Source organism: Crocodylus porosus, unplaced genomic scaffold (assembly GCF_001723895.1).
Source record: "Crocodylus porosus isolate Cpor-Errol unplaced genomic scaffold, CroPor_comp1, whole genome shotgun sequence".
In the NCBI taxonomy this organism is placed as follows: domain Eukaryota; kingdom Metazoa; phylum Chordata; order Crocodylia; family Crocodylidae; genus Crocodylus; species Crocodylus porosus.
Genome location: NW_017728909.1, coordinates 20,006,960 through 20,021,584, shown reverse-complemented (window position 1 = coordinate 20,021,584; position 14,625 = coordinate 20,006,960). Strand labels below are relative to the sequence as shown.

Sequence of the window (14,625 nt, the reverse complement as noted above, 5' to 3'; positions counted from 1 at the left end):
GGTTGCCGAGTGTGTCTAGCTCCACAAGTTTGTTCATCCTTCAAGTACTTCCAACGGCAGAATCGGGGAGCTCAGAACGGGCACCTGCTTTGCCAAGACTGCCATGCACATAGCTATTTCTGTGAACGTTACAGAGCTGACAGCCACAGGCCTTTGCTGCGTTGCTGAAAAACACCAAAGAGTTTCTTGCCTCCTATAAGAGCTCCACTTGTGAAGCCATAATCCCAATATAGGGGAAACTTCCCATTAGTCTGTGAAACTATAAGCAGGCTGTTTTCTACGTGAAGAACAAGGAAGCTTGAAGATAACTCTCATGGTTACACTGCCGAACACCACCACGTACTGAAGCAATTTTCTGACATCTGAGGAAGTGGCGACAACACTCTTGAACAATGTGGCAATGATATACCTCTGCAAGAGCGGCAGAGCACGCTGACCTTGGGAAAGATAGCTCAAGGTGCCCATGGGAAGGGCGATACTTCCAGCAACCGCCACTTGTGACGCAAATGGCATCACAGCACTGAGCTGGCTGGGCTGCTCTCCGAAAGGTGAGCTCAGAAGGTGGCTTCCTTGCAGCTCCATTTAACCAGTATCCTGCTTCACACCCTCTCAATAAAAGCCACATTTAAAATTCCCACAAGTAGCCCAGAGAGCAGGAATGCAATCATGTGCCACATCCGCTCGCTCCAAGTTGCGTCAGCCTTGTACCGGATGAGCTACAACAGTAATGGGCTGGATGCTTTGTAAGCAGCTGCAATCCCACTGCAGGGGCAGGGTCACCTACTTATTCTTTTGGATCCTGAGGAAAGACTGAAATAAATTTTCCCTGCCCAGTTTGCAGGAGACGACCAAGCGAGAGTTGCTTTCACCCGTCTCCAGCGCGTTTCCGGGCACGCAGCAGCAAGCTGCTTAGTGCTGCCACTGCCAGCAGCAGCCGAGACACGAATGGGGCATTCGTTTCACTGCGCTTCTGCTGCCGAGGACCCATTTGTTCTGTTCTAGTTACTGCAAATCCTGGAGCGTTTCTCCACCTGCCTGTATTATTCTGTAATGTTTTTCAAGACAGGCCAATTCTTGGGTCTCTAAGCAGTGGCCCTTTCAGCCGCTTTTGGAGAAACGGATTATAAATAAAGAGAGACAGCGAGCAGACCGGGAGGCAGGCAGTTCTGAACACGCATCCAGGCTGTTCTAGCTCACACAAAAACGACTGCCGAACAGTCGGCACACACCAGAAAAAGTATAAGCTGTTAACTCTTATTGTAGGACTGTGAGCCCAGAGCCAGGTAGGAGGCATTTAAACCTATGTTTGTAGAGGGGGTTTACTGTTATTTTTATTTTATGCCTTGGTATGCAATTAAAATAAGAGGCCAAGGACCTCAGTTAGCTCTGCTTTTAACCAGAACACAAATAGAGGCCAGAACCAGGAAACTCAGGGCCTCAGAAGCAGCATTTATTCTGCATTGCAATATCAGTTCAACAGCAGCCAGCAATTAAGAGGGCTTTTCGGGTGCATGCCGTCAAGCTCACTGGGCCCCTGGAAACTTAAAGGACGGTGGTGATAAAGAATACAAACCATCTGATCTATTTTCACACTTTATAGGGAAAAAAAAAAAAAAAAGTGTCCAAGCCAGCTTCCAGGATTTAGTCTGGTTTCTTTGTGCATTTATCTCAGACAGTGAACTCTGGTTAGTCAGCAATGCTCAACCGTTTGGCCGCATTGGCCAGATGAGCAGGGCAAAGCTGTTTTGTGGGCCAAAGTGAGCCCCATGCACTAGGACCAGGCTCTGGGACCCAGCAGCCCCCCATCCCTAGCCCCCCCATGTTGGGATTGGTCCCCAGGGGCCTACCATCAGCCCCCCACCGAGGATTGGGCCCTCAGGCCATGTGCCACTGCTGCTCGGGACTGGGTGCCAGATCCAGTGTACACCGCCTGGGGCTCCCCATGGCGCTGGGGGAGTGGTGCTGCCAGTCTCCTGCCACCAAATTTCTGGACCCGTGGGCAGCCCCACAGGCTGGATAACGTGAGGCCATGGGCCAGATCTGGCCCACGGGCAAGGGTTGAACACCCTGGCTTAGTCTGTTTGGTTTGCTGCCATGCCAACATCAGTTAAGGACCTCAAAAGCATAAGGATAAACCTGATGACATGAACTCTTCCAAGGCTCGGGGTGCCAGGCAAGAGAGCAGTAATCCCATTCTCCTCATCTAAAAATACCATTTAGAGAGCAAACACACAGCAGCCTGGGCTGGTCTTGGTCACCGACTACAAGATTCCTGGTTGCATGCGAAAGCAAGATTTGCACACAATGCAAAAAATATTTTTTAAAAATTGGCCTTTGAAGTTTCAGGACACTCAGTCACTCTTCCACCCCTTTCAGAAATAGACTTTCTTCCCACCTACCCCATCCATCCACTTCGATTTACACCAGCAAGTTCTGCTGCTGATCCCAGTGCGATTCATCTGCATCAAGTTAAGTATCTGCTTGAACTTTTGCAAGATTGGTACCTAAAAGAAATGTCCGTTCCCTCTCGAGCCAGCACAAAGCATGAGTAATTGATCTCACAAAGAGACTTCGAGGAAGTTATTTGTGAGGAACAACAGGTTAAAAGCAAAGTGCAGCTGCAGATTTAAGCATAAAACATTTGCTTCTGCAAAAATCAAGCAGCAGGAACCTCCTGAGGTCCGTTCCAACCCTCATTTTCCAAAGTGATATTTTCACCTTTCAAGACTAGAGAATCTCTTAATTTCTATAGCCTCCTTAGTGCCAACGAAACCAATGGAAATGACAACCAGAAACTTCCTATTTAGCTTAAGGGCAGGAATAACTAGCAGAAACAGCAAAGAGCAAGATCACGTCCCCCACGTGCGTGAATCCTGACGTGGAGAAACTGGCTCTCGGATCCAGAACAGCCTAGTCTGCATGAGCCCTGGCCATAGAAGGCCACAGACTGCTGACAGCAGACAGGCATCCAGTGAAAACTCAGAACGGAAACGAACTCGGACTTAAGCTCTCACCGTTCAATCAAACGGCCAAGAGAAAATGATGGCTTCTGGTCAACATGACGTGGGAGAAACTCTCAAGAATCTCTGCATTAATCCCTGGAGCCTCTCTATTCCCTATTACAGGTTTCTTTTCCTCTCGCTTTGCTAGAAGAATAGACATTTAGACTGGGGCTTCCTCAAATTAAGCAGCCCTTCCATTTATATAAAGCAAATAAACACATAAAATAAAAATAAATTAAAGTTCACGTCACTTACCATGAAAGTCTGATCCCAACTTCTTTGAAGCCATTTAGAATCTGAAAGACATTTTGGGGGAGGTTTAATAATCCACACGTAAAAATATTATAATGTATATCTGTAACTTGTTTCAGCTGAGGATCTCAGGATGCTTTACAAACACTTGTTCTGTTTAATGTAATGCTCCCGACAGCAAATTAATAATACATTTTCTGAAGCAGATGTAAGAGATTAATAGTTTGCTAAAGACCACACAGCAGTTAATAATTACGAGCACATCTTCTCACCAGGGCATACTCCTGCCCCACTCTGTAATGGCCAAGGTGGAGAGCTTCCTAATGAACCCACTCCCCAGGTCTTCCTGGGTCTAAGAAGTTTGCTGCTGTAAAAGTAAGTATTGAAGCCAGTTGCACATTTTGTGCTCGTCTTGTCAGCTCTGAGCAGCATTATCCACATCCTGCAGCACCCTGCTATACCAACTGCTGGCATGCTCCAACACATCCCAGCCACGTTGCGAAGCTGCGAGCTGAGTCACGAGGCTGGGTTACGTGGTGATGCTTCCACAAACAATCTCCTGGGAGTGAAGTCAGCCTTCACCGAGACTCCTGGCCAAACTGAGCGTGGCCGGGGAAGAGAGAGGACAGCATGTACTCAAGCGGCTATTAGTTTGGGACATGGTTGTCAGCAGGAGAGATGGGCAATAGACTGGGTGTATTTTTACTGGTGTGCATGTTTTCTATTGCTCCGTTTTCTCAAATTCATGTCTGTATTTCCAGACCCCCCAAGGCTTCCTTGTTCTTACACACACGGTGCCTGGGAGGAAGGGACATCCAACCTGTTCCTGACACCCCACAGAGACTCAGCAAATTCTCCCCATTTCCTGGGGAGGTCGTCAAGCCGAATGAGCTATTTGTCAACAGGAAACCTGGAGGTGTTGGCCAGGATCGGAGGCAGCTCCCGGGTGATTTCCAGAAAGCAGGAGAACAAAAGCCTCAATCCTGCGATCCGAGTGTGTGGGAGGCCCGACCGGCAGACGTGCCCCAGGGTCGGAGGTGCTCTCTGCAGAGGCAGCGCTGGGAACAGCAGCGTCAAGCCCTCGGAGCGGGGGCGGGAAAAACCGGCAAATCCGCCATGTGCCCGGACTCCATTTCCCAGCAGCCCCAGCCTGCGTCACTGTGGCTGGTGTCCGTGGAGACCGTAACAGCGGCGGGGCTGTGACAGCACAGGGCCAGGGTTTCCAGGGAGACCGGCCCCGGCAGTGGTGACGGCGTGGTCCGGAGCAGGGGCTGAGCAGCAATCTGCTGCCCGCACATCCCTGCCCGAGGCGTGCGGGCAGATCACAGCTCTCACCCAGCTCCAGACCATGCTGACACCGGCACAAGACCCCTGCCCTGGAGCTGGCACCAATCTCCATGGAAACACTGAACCTGCGCTGTCACAGCCCCACTGCTCCTGGGGTCACCATGGAAACCACCTGCAGAGACACAGGCAGGGGCTGCTGGGAAATGGAGTTCACCGTAGGCCTGATCCAGCCCACGACCTGGACTTTGCTCATCCCTGCCTTAGAGGACCACCATTCAAAGCTTTATCATTTATACTGCATCACTGAACCACTAATGGACTTGGCTGTTGAAATAAAATGGAGCGCGAAAAGGGATTCAAGTTTCCCAACAGGTGCCATAAAAGACCTTCGCCAATTAGACACCAAGCCTGTTACCAAGGGGCTCCTCCACCCGCACACCAAGGCCGCAACCCGCAGCACAAGGGCTCTGTTGTTGTGCCAGGCTACACCCTGCCCTGACCATGTCAAGCTAAATATTTAAGACTGAAACCTCTGAGCCCAGGTTAGTTCACCATTGCAGATTTGAAGTACATGCCATGAAGTTTAAAGCCCAGTAACACACAAAGCTGCTCGGAAGAGGAGCAGTTTGCAATGCGCTGGCCAAGTTACCAGCTTGCCGTCACTTCTGCTTCCAAAAGGTGACAATTCCTGAAGCTCCACAAGAACTAGCCTAACTCGGCTGACAGCGACTACAATCGCTGAACTGCTGGCCAGCATTCCCTTTTCAGAAAGGGGAATTTCACCGCACTACCAATAACGAGCATTTTGATAAAGTTGCTCCAAAACCAGATTTGACATGTTATGACCATATCCCCGTCAGCAGGAACAGCTTCTCAGCAAGCCTGGAGGAAAAGTGGAGCAGAAGTGATCATTACTGACATGCTTCAGGTGCCGGCGAAAGCTCAGAGCTCTGCAAGGAGACCGTCCTTGTGTTAACGCTGAGAAACAGACAATAGCTCCCGCTTCAGCTTAGCTAGAAATATGGAATCTGAAAATCATTCTTGGAAATTAAAGGGATCAGGCCATTAGGTTAAGAATTTAATGAGAAGTCTCAAAATGTCATGAGACTCAGTTAAGGAAGAACATAATCTGTGATTAACAGCAAGATTTGATGGAAACTTGCTGGTGCAGAAAGAATATACTGCTAGTGAGAGAGAGATCGATGTCATGCAGTACATGGGGTACCGCACAACACTTGAAAAGAGTTAAGAGGAGACCCTAATTAGCAACACATGGCCTTGCAAGCCCAAGTGTCCTTAGGATGCAACTCTGGGGTGGGACCCACAGGCTGGAGGACAAACCAGTGGACTGGCTTTAAGAGCTTTCCTAAAGCGGAACTAAAATGAGAAGGGCAAAAAAACCCAGCAGCACACCGAGGCATCCCGGGACTACCATGTGCTGTGAAAATGTGTTTAATGAAGATTATGCGCATTAAAAAAAGCTCTGTCTGCAGATATTGTACAGCATATCACTAGTGTTGGCAAAGATTCTCCAACAGCACAATTCGGAGACCAGTTTCTTTTAAATAGCGCCTATCTTCTTTTCTAAAAGCATATGTAGCACATTATTACATTGCCCGATTAGGCCTCCTGCTAAAATCGACGACATACAATGGGAGCAAATCTGGAAAGCAGATGAAAGAAACAATTCTGCTTGTAAAGAACAGCTATTGTGCAACACAGGGCCTGCATACTGCATATACTGCATTAAATACCATTAGATGCTGTTGTAGCTATGCAGCTACACACCATACATTCCCACTCTGATCACAGACCTGTTAAATACAGCACTCCACAGAAGTTGGCTGAGGATTTTCCAAGAGACCTAGACAGCCAGTCATCAGTTTTACTCTAATTCAAGCACAGACAAGATTATTTTGATCTCCCCAAACTAAATTGCAGTAAATTATTCTTGCACTAATAATTTCACCTACCACTTCTGAAAGAAATTAGGGCTGAAGATGCGCAATACATGATTGCGCCAATTTATCTCTTATTAAATAACCAACTCAGCTTGTAAGCGATACAAATGTAAGACAAGGCTGTGATTTCTAAACAGGCGTGTTTCTAGAACTGCACATTGCAGTATAAAATCATAATAGGTGTGCACTGATAAAGATTTTCTTGGCCGATACCGATGGCTGGTTATTTACAAGCCATATTGGCCGATGCCAATCTGATAGCCAACTTACAGGAATGCAGCCGGGCCGCTTGGAAAGCACCATCCGCTGGTAACTCTCCTCCCAACACTGCTGAGCCTGCGCCGCCCCTGCCCAGCCTTCCCCCCCAGTAAAAAGGTGGCGCAGGCCTAGCCCCGAGCCTCCAGCAGGCAGCCCACCCTCACCCCGCACACGAATCCGGGGGGGGGGAGCACCTCCCCATGCCTCCCTCAGGAGTGTGCACAGCAGCAGGGAGCCACGCCCCATCCCAACCTCCCTGGATGAGCCACCTACAACTCTGTCCCACCCCGGTCCCAGGGTCGTATTCACCACCCTGGCTGGGCAGTGCCTTCCTCATTCCTCCCCTCGCCATGAGGAGTGGGGCAGGGCCTCAATCGCCCTTACCCACTCTCCAAGCTGCCAGGCTGCATTCCTGGCCACGTGCATGCTGCAGCTGCCCACACATGGGATTTATCGGTGACATTATTGGCCAAAAAAAGCTGCTTGCCAATAAAGCTAATTTTCCTGTTATCAGTGCCAATCCATCACGTGACCGTTATAGCACCTCTAGATTATAAGAAAAGAATGAACTCAAAGCTGTTGGGCTACATGGCCTGGGGAACTTTGAAGTGGAAGCAGATAAAAGCAGCCGCGTTAAAATGGAAGTTTAAGCACAGAGAATGAAAGTCGCAACGAGCCCTGGGAGCAGTGGAAGGAGAGGAGGCCCCTGATAGGCAAGACTGCACAGACCAGCAAAGCCATGCTCGACTTCAAACCCTCAACAAACATCCTGCCTGCAACCTAGGCAAGCACCCGCCCCCCCAACCACCACTTCTATCAAACAGGTCGTTTTAAAACTTCAACTGAAATAAACATGTTGTTTAGTTACTAATTTCTAGAAGATAAACCATAATCAATTGAACATGAAATCGGAATGAATGGAAATCACATTATTACACTCTCTTAAAATATGTCAATAAAACCAAGTGTGCTGCCTCCATGAGCACAAAAAATCTGAGTTAGTCTGTGTACTTTTCTGTATAAAACAGGAATCGGGGGAAAGCATCTAGATTTAGCGGTAACGTTCTATAAACATGGCCCAGCAGGCTTATGTAAGAAACATTTATGGCTGCTTTGTTTAACAAAAAATATTTTATGTGCTGTCTCCTGCATATAATGTAGGATTTAGGTTACCACTCCAGTGCCACCACTTAACTCTTCGCACGCGATATACATCAACTATTTAGTAAAATAGTGCTCAGTTTTGGCCCCATGGGCCAGATGAGTGGCACAGGCCCAGCACACCCGATCTAGAGCACAGGGTCATGGACTGCAGGGCTCCCCGCAGATCCATGGGGAGCCCCAACTAGGCTGGAAGACAAAGTGCTGGGCACTAGATCTGGCCCGCAGGTCAGGGCTTGAGCACCCCTGAGCTAGTAAACAAGCAACATATCATCCTTGCATTTTTAATATGCTACAGATGGTTAAATATATACACACCTGAAAATAAAGCCATATAATAACCTTAAAGAAATGTATACAATTAAAGAGCACCCCCTTAAGCAGAAAAAGAACATTGTCAATCTATCAAAAAGGTTCTGTTTAATTATAAAGTAATGCGTTTTAGTGGTTGTATCAATGGAGCATAACACACCTTTTCTTAGAAAAACAGTTGGAAGAAGGTGATTGGAAAAAAAAAAAAAGTCTGAGATTTAAATTGAGGTTCTCGATTTGTGATGCAAATCACCTTGATTCAACTGTGTCCACCCGCACCTAAATTACAATGCAAGACAGATCAGTGGTGGGAGATGCCTGAACTTAGCCCTAATCCCAGGCGTCTCATCCGCTCTGTGAAGGCAGCACTAAATGCAGGACAAAGCAGTGCCCTACGGTCCAACTCCCCAGGAAGATCAGCGGGGCCCATCTTCTCCACAGGAACTCGGCAGCTAGAGCAGTGTCCAGACAGTGGGAGACCTGGGCTCTAGACCTTCCTCAGCCCAAGGGAAAGCGAGAGATGTGAATGAGTCCTCAGGACAATGCCCTACCACCAGGCCACCCACCTGGGAAAGCAAAGTCACACTCCAACCCTCCTACGAAACCAGGCCACTAGGCAGCAAGGAGGCCAAGGTGGGATATGAATGACCCTGAAGCCCAGAGAGGGCACTCTCCTGAAGAGGAGATCCAGGTTATGGTTCCACTTTCCCAGGTGGTTTTTGTTCTTTCTAACAGGTTTCTGTTATAAAATGCATGACCTTTCCTGGCAACAAAGATAAGGAGGTGGAGGCTGTCCCACCTTACGATGGCCCAATGCTGCACAGAGGGACAAGTGGGCTTAAGGCTGCAAACCCAGGTCCCTCGGTGCCTAGGCAAGTGCCCCGTCACTGGACTCCTGTACCAAAGGGAGGTACCACCACCCCCTTGCATGTTCTGGGAGGGAAGCTGCAGGGGTGCTGCCCTCTGTAGTGAATTTGGCAAGCCTCGTGCCTCCCCAGCGCTTCCCCTCCAGGCAAGGGCACCTCCCTGGCAGCCTTGAGTCAGACGTCTGACCTCAGAGGAAGGGTGGGCATCCAGACACACCTGTGAGCGGCGCTTCCTGCAGGCACCTCCCTGCTTGGCACCTGCCCACTTCCAAAGGACAAGCCACGCTCTCACTTAGAGCTCAAATCCCCTGGGCTTCCAACCCTGGTCCCTCCAACTGCCTTCCAGGACAAATTGGCCAAGATGTGGGTGCTGCAACATCTATGGATGCACTGATGAAAACTACCTGAACATGGCCCTAAGTGCCTAGAATATAATGACACAATTAACTGTTTCAAGTGTTCTTGTAGAACTTCATATCACCAAGAGTCTGTTTCCAGGTAAAATTTTCCTTTAAGGACAAATTAAACATAACACACAAAGCATCTAGCTTTCTCTGGTCTGTTTAGCCCAAACCTCTGGAAGGAATGCTAACAGTAACCAGATATGTACCTGCATACAGCTTTATTTTACTGTATTCTGGCCATGGTGGGTAAGAAAGTCTGTTTTTCACATGTGTTGAACGATGTAAACTAAGACAGCACAGCAAGAGGAGAATGCTGCTCTACCAGATAGGTTTCAATCTGCAACAGGTTCACAATGAGGCACTCCAATATTACTCAGAGATCCAAACGATATTACTCAGATTAGGATACCTCCCCCTTATGAAAATGAAACATAGGCTAAAATCTCCTTAAGATGCAGCTTTGAAGTAAAATGTTAGAAGTTTTGCAGAGTGTACATAACATTTATTCTCCAAGCCAGTGGCTTTCAACTATTTTTCATCTGCAGACCCCTACAAAATTTTCAAGTGGAGTTGCAGACCCCTCAGCTGTGAAATGTGGGTATTCACATACTTTGCAGACTCCTTAGACATAGTCTGTGGACACCCAGGGCTCCACAGACCACAGGCTGAAAACCACCGTTCTGAGCCATAAACTCCAGGTAAAATGACTGAAAAAAATCCAATGCTATTCCCTTATGCCTGGTAAGTAAAAGATAAGAAGGTTTAGGGCAAAAGCAAATGTGCAAGTCATTAATATTTTGCTTCATTAATACAAGCAAATTCTGATTTTTTTTTAGAGAGGTGGCAGTAAACCTTTTGGCTCCTCAGGCCCAATCTCTTGGGGTCAGCACCCGGATCAGGCTCCATGCCCATGTCAGGCCCTGTGCCACCCTGTCTCCATGTGCTAGGATCCAGCCCTGCATGTCCGATCCAGTGCTCAGGGCCACACTATCTGACCCACTGGGCTCCCCAGAGGTCTAGAAATTTGGCAGCATGGGAGCGGCAACTAATGCTGCCACTGCTCTCACCCTGTGGGGAACCCAGGGGCAGATGATACAGCTCCATGCACCGCATCTGGCCCATGGGCTAGGGGTTGAGCGTTCCTGTCCTAGACAAACCGGGCTATGATCAATGCTCAGAAGCAACAAGGAACTGATCTCTCAGATGTTGCTTGCAATGGGTGTCAGGTCATACAAGTTTTATGATCTTTAGCTAAACAATGTCTAAATCCCAGATAATCAGCATTTAACTAACAACACATGTTCAGTCCTGTGGAGGTCTCACACACCATAGTGACAGAAAACTCCCGTCACCACAGGAGGAAATCCATCTCCAATGACACTCGCCGCGGCCTGGGCAACAATGCCCCTTTTCTTGTTCCTGCCACATATTTCAGGTTTTATGTATTTATAGCAGTCGCTATGGTTTTTAATGACTGATTTTGTGAAACTTAGATTGTAAATCCCTGCTGGATTCTGGGTTTGTTTCATACTTTTGCCAGTTTTACTTAACAAAAAAAAAAACCAACGTGGAAAATTTTACAGAAACAGAGAAGGCTAAAATCTGCCATGGTTAAGCAGATCAAACAAGTCAGTGTTTCATAAGTCTTGAAATCAGTCAAGATCCATGGACATCATGCTGTGCAAGAATAATAGGGCCAGTGTTAAATTATAATGATAAATTCAGCCATTTTTATCTTATACCCAAGTCACATGTCCTACTCACTCATTTCTGCCACATGCTTAACCTTTCCCAGCAGACAGGAAGGTCTTGTTTCTCAGTCGCACAAAGCAGCCAGATATAAAAGCGGAACTAGTCTGCCGTGTTAGACATTTCTGCCTGGCACAGCCACCAATCGTTTGCTCATACCATACACCAGTCCCCACTCCTAACCCACTGTTCGTCCCCCTACTCCCATAACCCTTGGCAGCAACCTCCCTCATTGCAACACTACTTTTACCCAAGCTTCTGGTGCCCCCATCATGATTTTAATAAAATACCATTTTTTCCCCCAGCACCAGCAACCCACCTCTAAAGAAAAATAAGGAAACGAACCGGCCTACCTTATGAAATTCAAAGCACCTGGGCACCACTGAAACTAGTACTGCAGTCAATAAAATCCCCATACAGTGCATCACTGATGTCCAAGTCAGCAACCTTGTGAAATTTCCCGCCCCCGCCACTAGGGAATAAACCCTTAATTACTGTATTTTCTCACGTATGGCACATCCCCAAATCTTGGTTTTGGATGACAGAATGTAAGGGAGAACGACATTTTGCCAGACCCATGGTTGACTGTATGATACAGTAAATCCTCCTGGAATTTCTCGGTGTGGCTGACTGTTGCCTGTGATGCCACGCTTCCTGGACACTCAGTCTTCCCGGGAGGACTTACTCCATGACATGCTGTTACCTCATTACAGGAATTTAAATAAAGAACAGCTGATGTCGTTGCCTCATCACAAGCCACATCAAGATGCTACCAGCTGCTCACTTGCTGCTTGGGCACAAGTTACAGTGCTCAGTCAACAGCAATCGCTGCAAGAGGGTTAACGCAAGACTCTGCCCTTCAGTTTGTTGAGCAGACATAAGCAGCAGCAAACCGTCTAGGATTGTTCCTTTCTCCAGCAAAGAAAACACCTTGCCCACGTCAAATACACACCCCCAGGTTTGGAGGGCTGACTTTTGGGGGGAAAGGTGCATGAAGTACATGAGAATATGGTACTCTGGAACATGCCTTAGAAATTAATATGTGAACCTGGAGATCTAAAAAACTGACTGCTGCTGGAAACGCTGGGAAGCAGGGACGAAGGTAACTCCGGGTGCCTGCAGACATGTGCTGTAATTCAACATGTTGGGGCAGCCTCAGCGCATCAGAGCAGATTCAATTAACTGAGTCTGCTGCAGCATGATTACTGCCATGCTCCAGCCAGCCTCCATGTCTCCATGCTTCAAAATGGTGGCAGGGCACTTGAACTACAGCTCGACCAAGCTTCAGTTCAAGCTCCCCCTGCTGCCATTTTGAAGCGCAGGGGCACTAATACACAAGATGCTGCGCCACTTTAATTAGAACAGCTCTTGGATCCACTCTAAAGTGCACCACCTCCCCCACGCATGTGTAAAAGTGGCCTTTCTGATTAAAGAATTGGAGTACTTTAACTCAAGTACTACATCTTCTAAAATATATACTCACACCTCACACCATATTAAGCCTCCTCATTTACCAATACATTAATACATGCACAAACGTCCATGTGTAAGAAGGACACGGGGGGAGTCCTCAACTTACACTTCTACAAACCTGCAGTGAATCTCTGACCAGCTCTTCCTCCACACCACTGACTTCTTCTTTAGCCAACTATCTGTCACAGTAATGGAAACCAAGTGATTTCTGCCTTGGCCTCAGCAACCTCCAGCACTAGTTCAATCAGCGCTCTGCTGATTCATTCATGTCCCACCATCGCTGCCATGCCAGCATCTAGAACAGCAGAAGTCTGTCTCTGTCGAACCCCAGTGATCAGGCTGGGAAGAAAGAGCAGTCTATGCACAAATATGCACCGGGTGAGAAGGTCTCCGTTTTTCTGTGGCACAGCTTGTAAAAGGCACAGAAGTTATAGTGCAAGACAAGAATTACGTCCGGGCAGGAGTGACCATTGCTCTCTCAAAGAAAACAGTTTAGTTACCATTTAAGTCCATGGAGCAACGTGTCAGCAATGCTACACGTCTTCCCAGCATGAAACGTACAAGTACTGCACAATGAAAAGATACCAACTGAAATCTAGGGGGGGAAAAAAAGTGAGCCACATACACAATTATGGCCCTCCTGCAATTACGACCAAAAAAAGGATTTCAGAGAATCATAGAAAAGCAGGGCTGGAAAGGGCCCCAGAAGGTCTGGTCCAACCCCCTGCTCAAGCAGAACCAGCCCCCATTAAAATACGTTCAAAAGACCCCCACCTTCCATGCCACACGGGAGAGCAAAACTAAATTGTCTTCCTATTCAACTGTTTTAATAGGAGCTATGGTAAAAAAATATATATATAACCAAAGGCAACAAAGTTCTGCTTAGCCACCGAGCAGGTGGGGCCTAACACAGAAAGCCTGCAATGGGAGGGGGCTGTACACAGACACTGTGAGGTTTCTGAAAACTAAATTTGCAGGTGTCTGTATAAAGTTTAAGAAGGGCTGAGGTTGATGTCAAGAAGCAAAGTCCGAGTCTCTAAACCCACGCAGAGGAGAGATGTGACCACCTGATACCAAGGACACCCAAGAGAAAGGTGCACCAAAAAGAAGAACAGCCAGCAGACCCAGGCTTGGGGAAGCAAGGCAGCAGCCAGGCTGGTCATTCAGGGGGCCCTTCTGGAGCTCCAGCTTCACATGTCACTTGGGTGACAAGTGACAAAGGCTTTACTTTTCCTTCAGTGGGGACATTTCCTGCATAGAGTTGCATGCACTGGATTCATGCTTTTCTAAGCCAAAAAGTCATCCAAACTGTAAATCTGCTGGAGTTCAAAATATCCAAATCTATAAGAGTATGATAATTTGATAAGCAATGTCCACTGGGTCTGTGCCACTGTTCTTCAACACAGGAAGGAACTTAGTCTTCAAAATATCTTTACTGTCACATTCTAGAGCAAGGTCCAGCTCTGCTAACAGCTCTTCTGTTAAGTGCAAATACAGCTCAGACAGCACTTCATAGGTTAAGGAAAAAAAGAAAGAGAGACAGGCAACAGCACCCTAGTTTGGCACTTAGGAATGAAACAATGGTTATTTGAGCAGCACAAACAAATTAAATTAAAGTATTTAAAATGAATCAAACAGTAAACTGCTTACTGTTGGAGAGAAACACTGAGCTGCACTAGTGAAAGCTGGCCATCATAAAGCACTTTTTTCTAAATGTCTCCTTAGCACAGACTCAACCCACCTTTAAAAGCAACTGGTTCTAGACACCACCAGAGACGTGTTCTCCAGCGGGACGGACTTGTGGCCTGGCTCCTATTCTGGTTTTGTCATTTAAAGCAAGTTTCATAGTTTCTAGGGTTGGAAGGGACCTGAGCAGATCATCTAGTCCGACCCCCTGCCA

General features: G+C 47.5%; 1 protein-coding gene across 2 annotated transcripts in view; it reads right to left on the bottom strand.

Moving 5' to 3' along the window:
• UBAP1 (ubiquitin associated protein 1) overlaps window positions 1-14,625 on the bottom strand; it is a 56,664-nt gene that overhangs the window by 16,734 nt on the left and 25,305 nt on the right. For both annotated transcript variants that reach the window (XM_019531859.1, XM_019531860.1), the window contains exon 2: window positions 3,258-3,298. In XM_019531859.1, coding sequence (XP_019387404.1) covers window positions 3,258-3,291 — 34 coding nt within the window. In that variant the 5' untranslated portion in view covers window positions 3,292-3,298. The remainder of the gene's footprint in view (window positions 1-3,257; window positions 3,299-14,625) is intronic.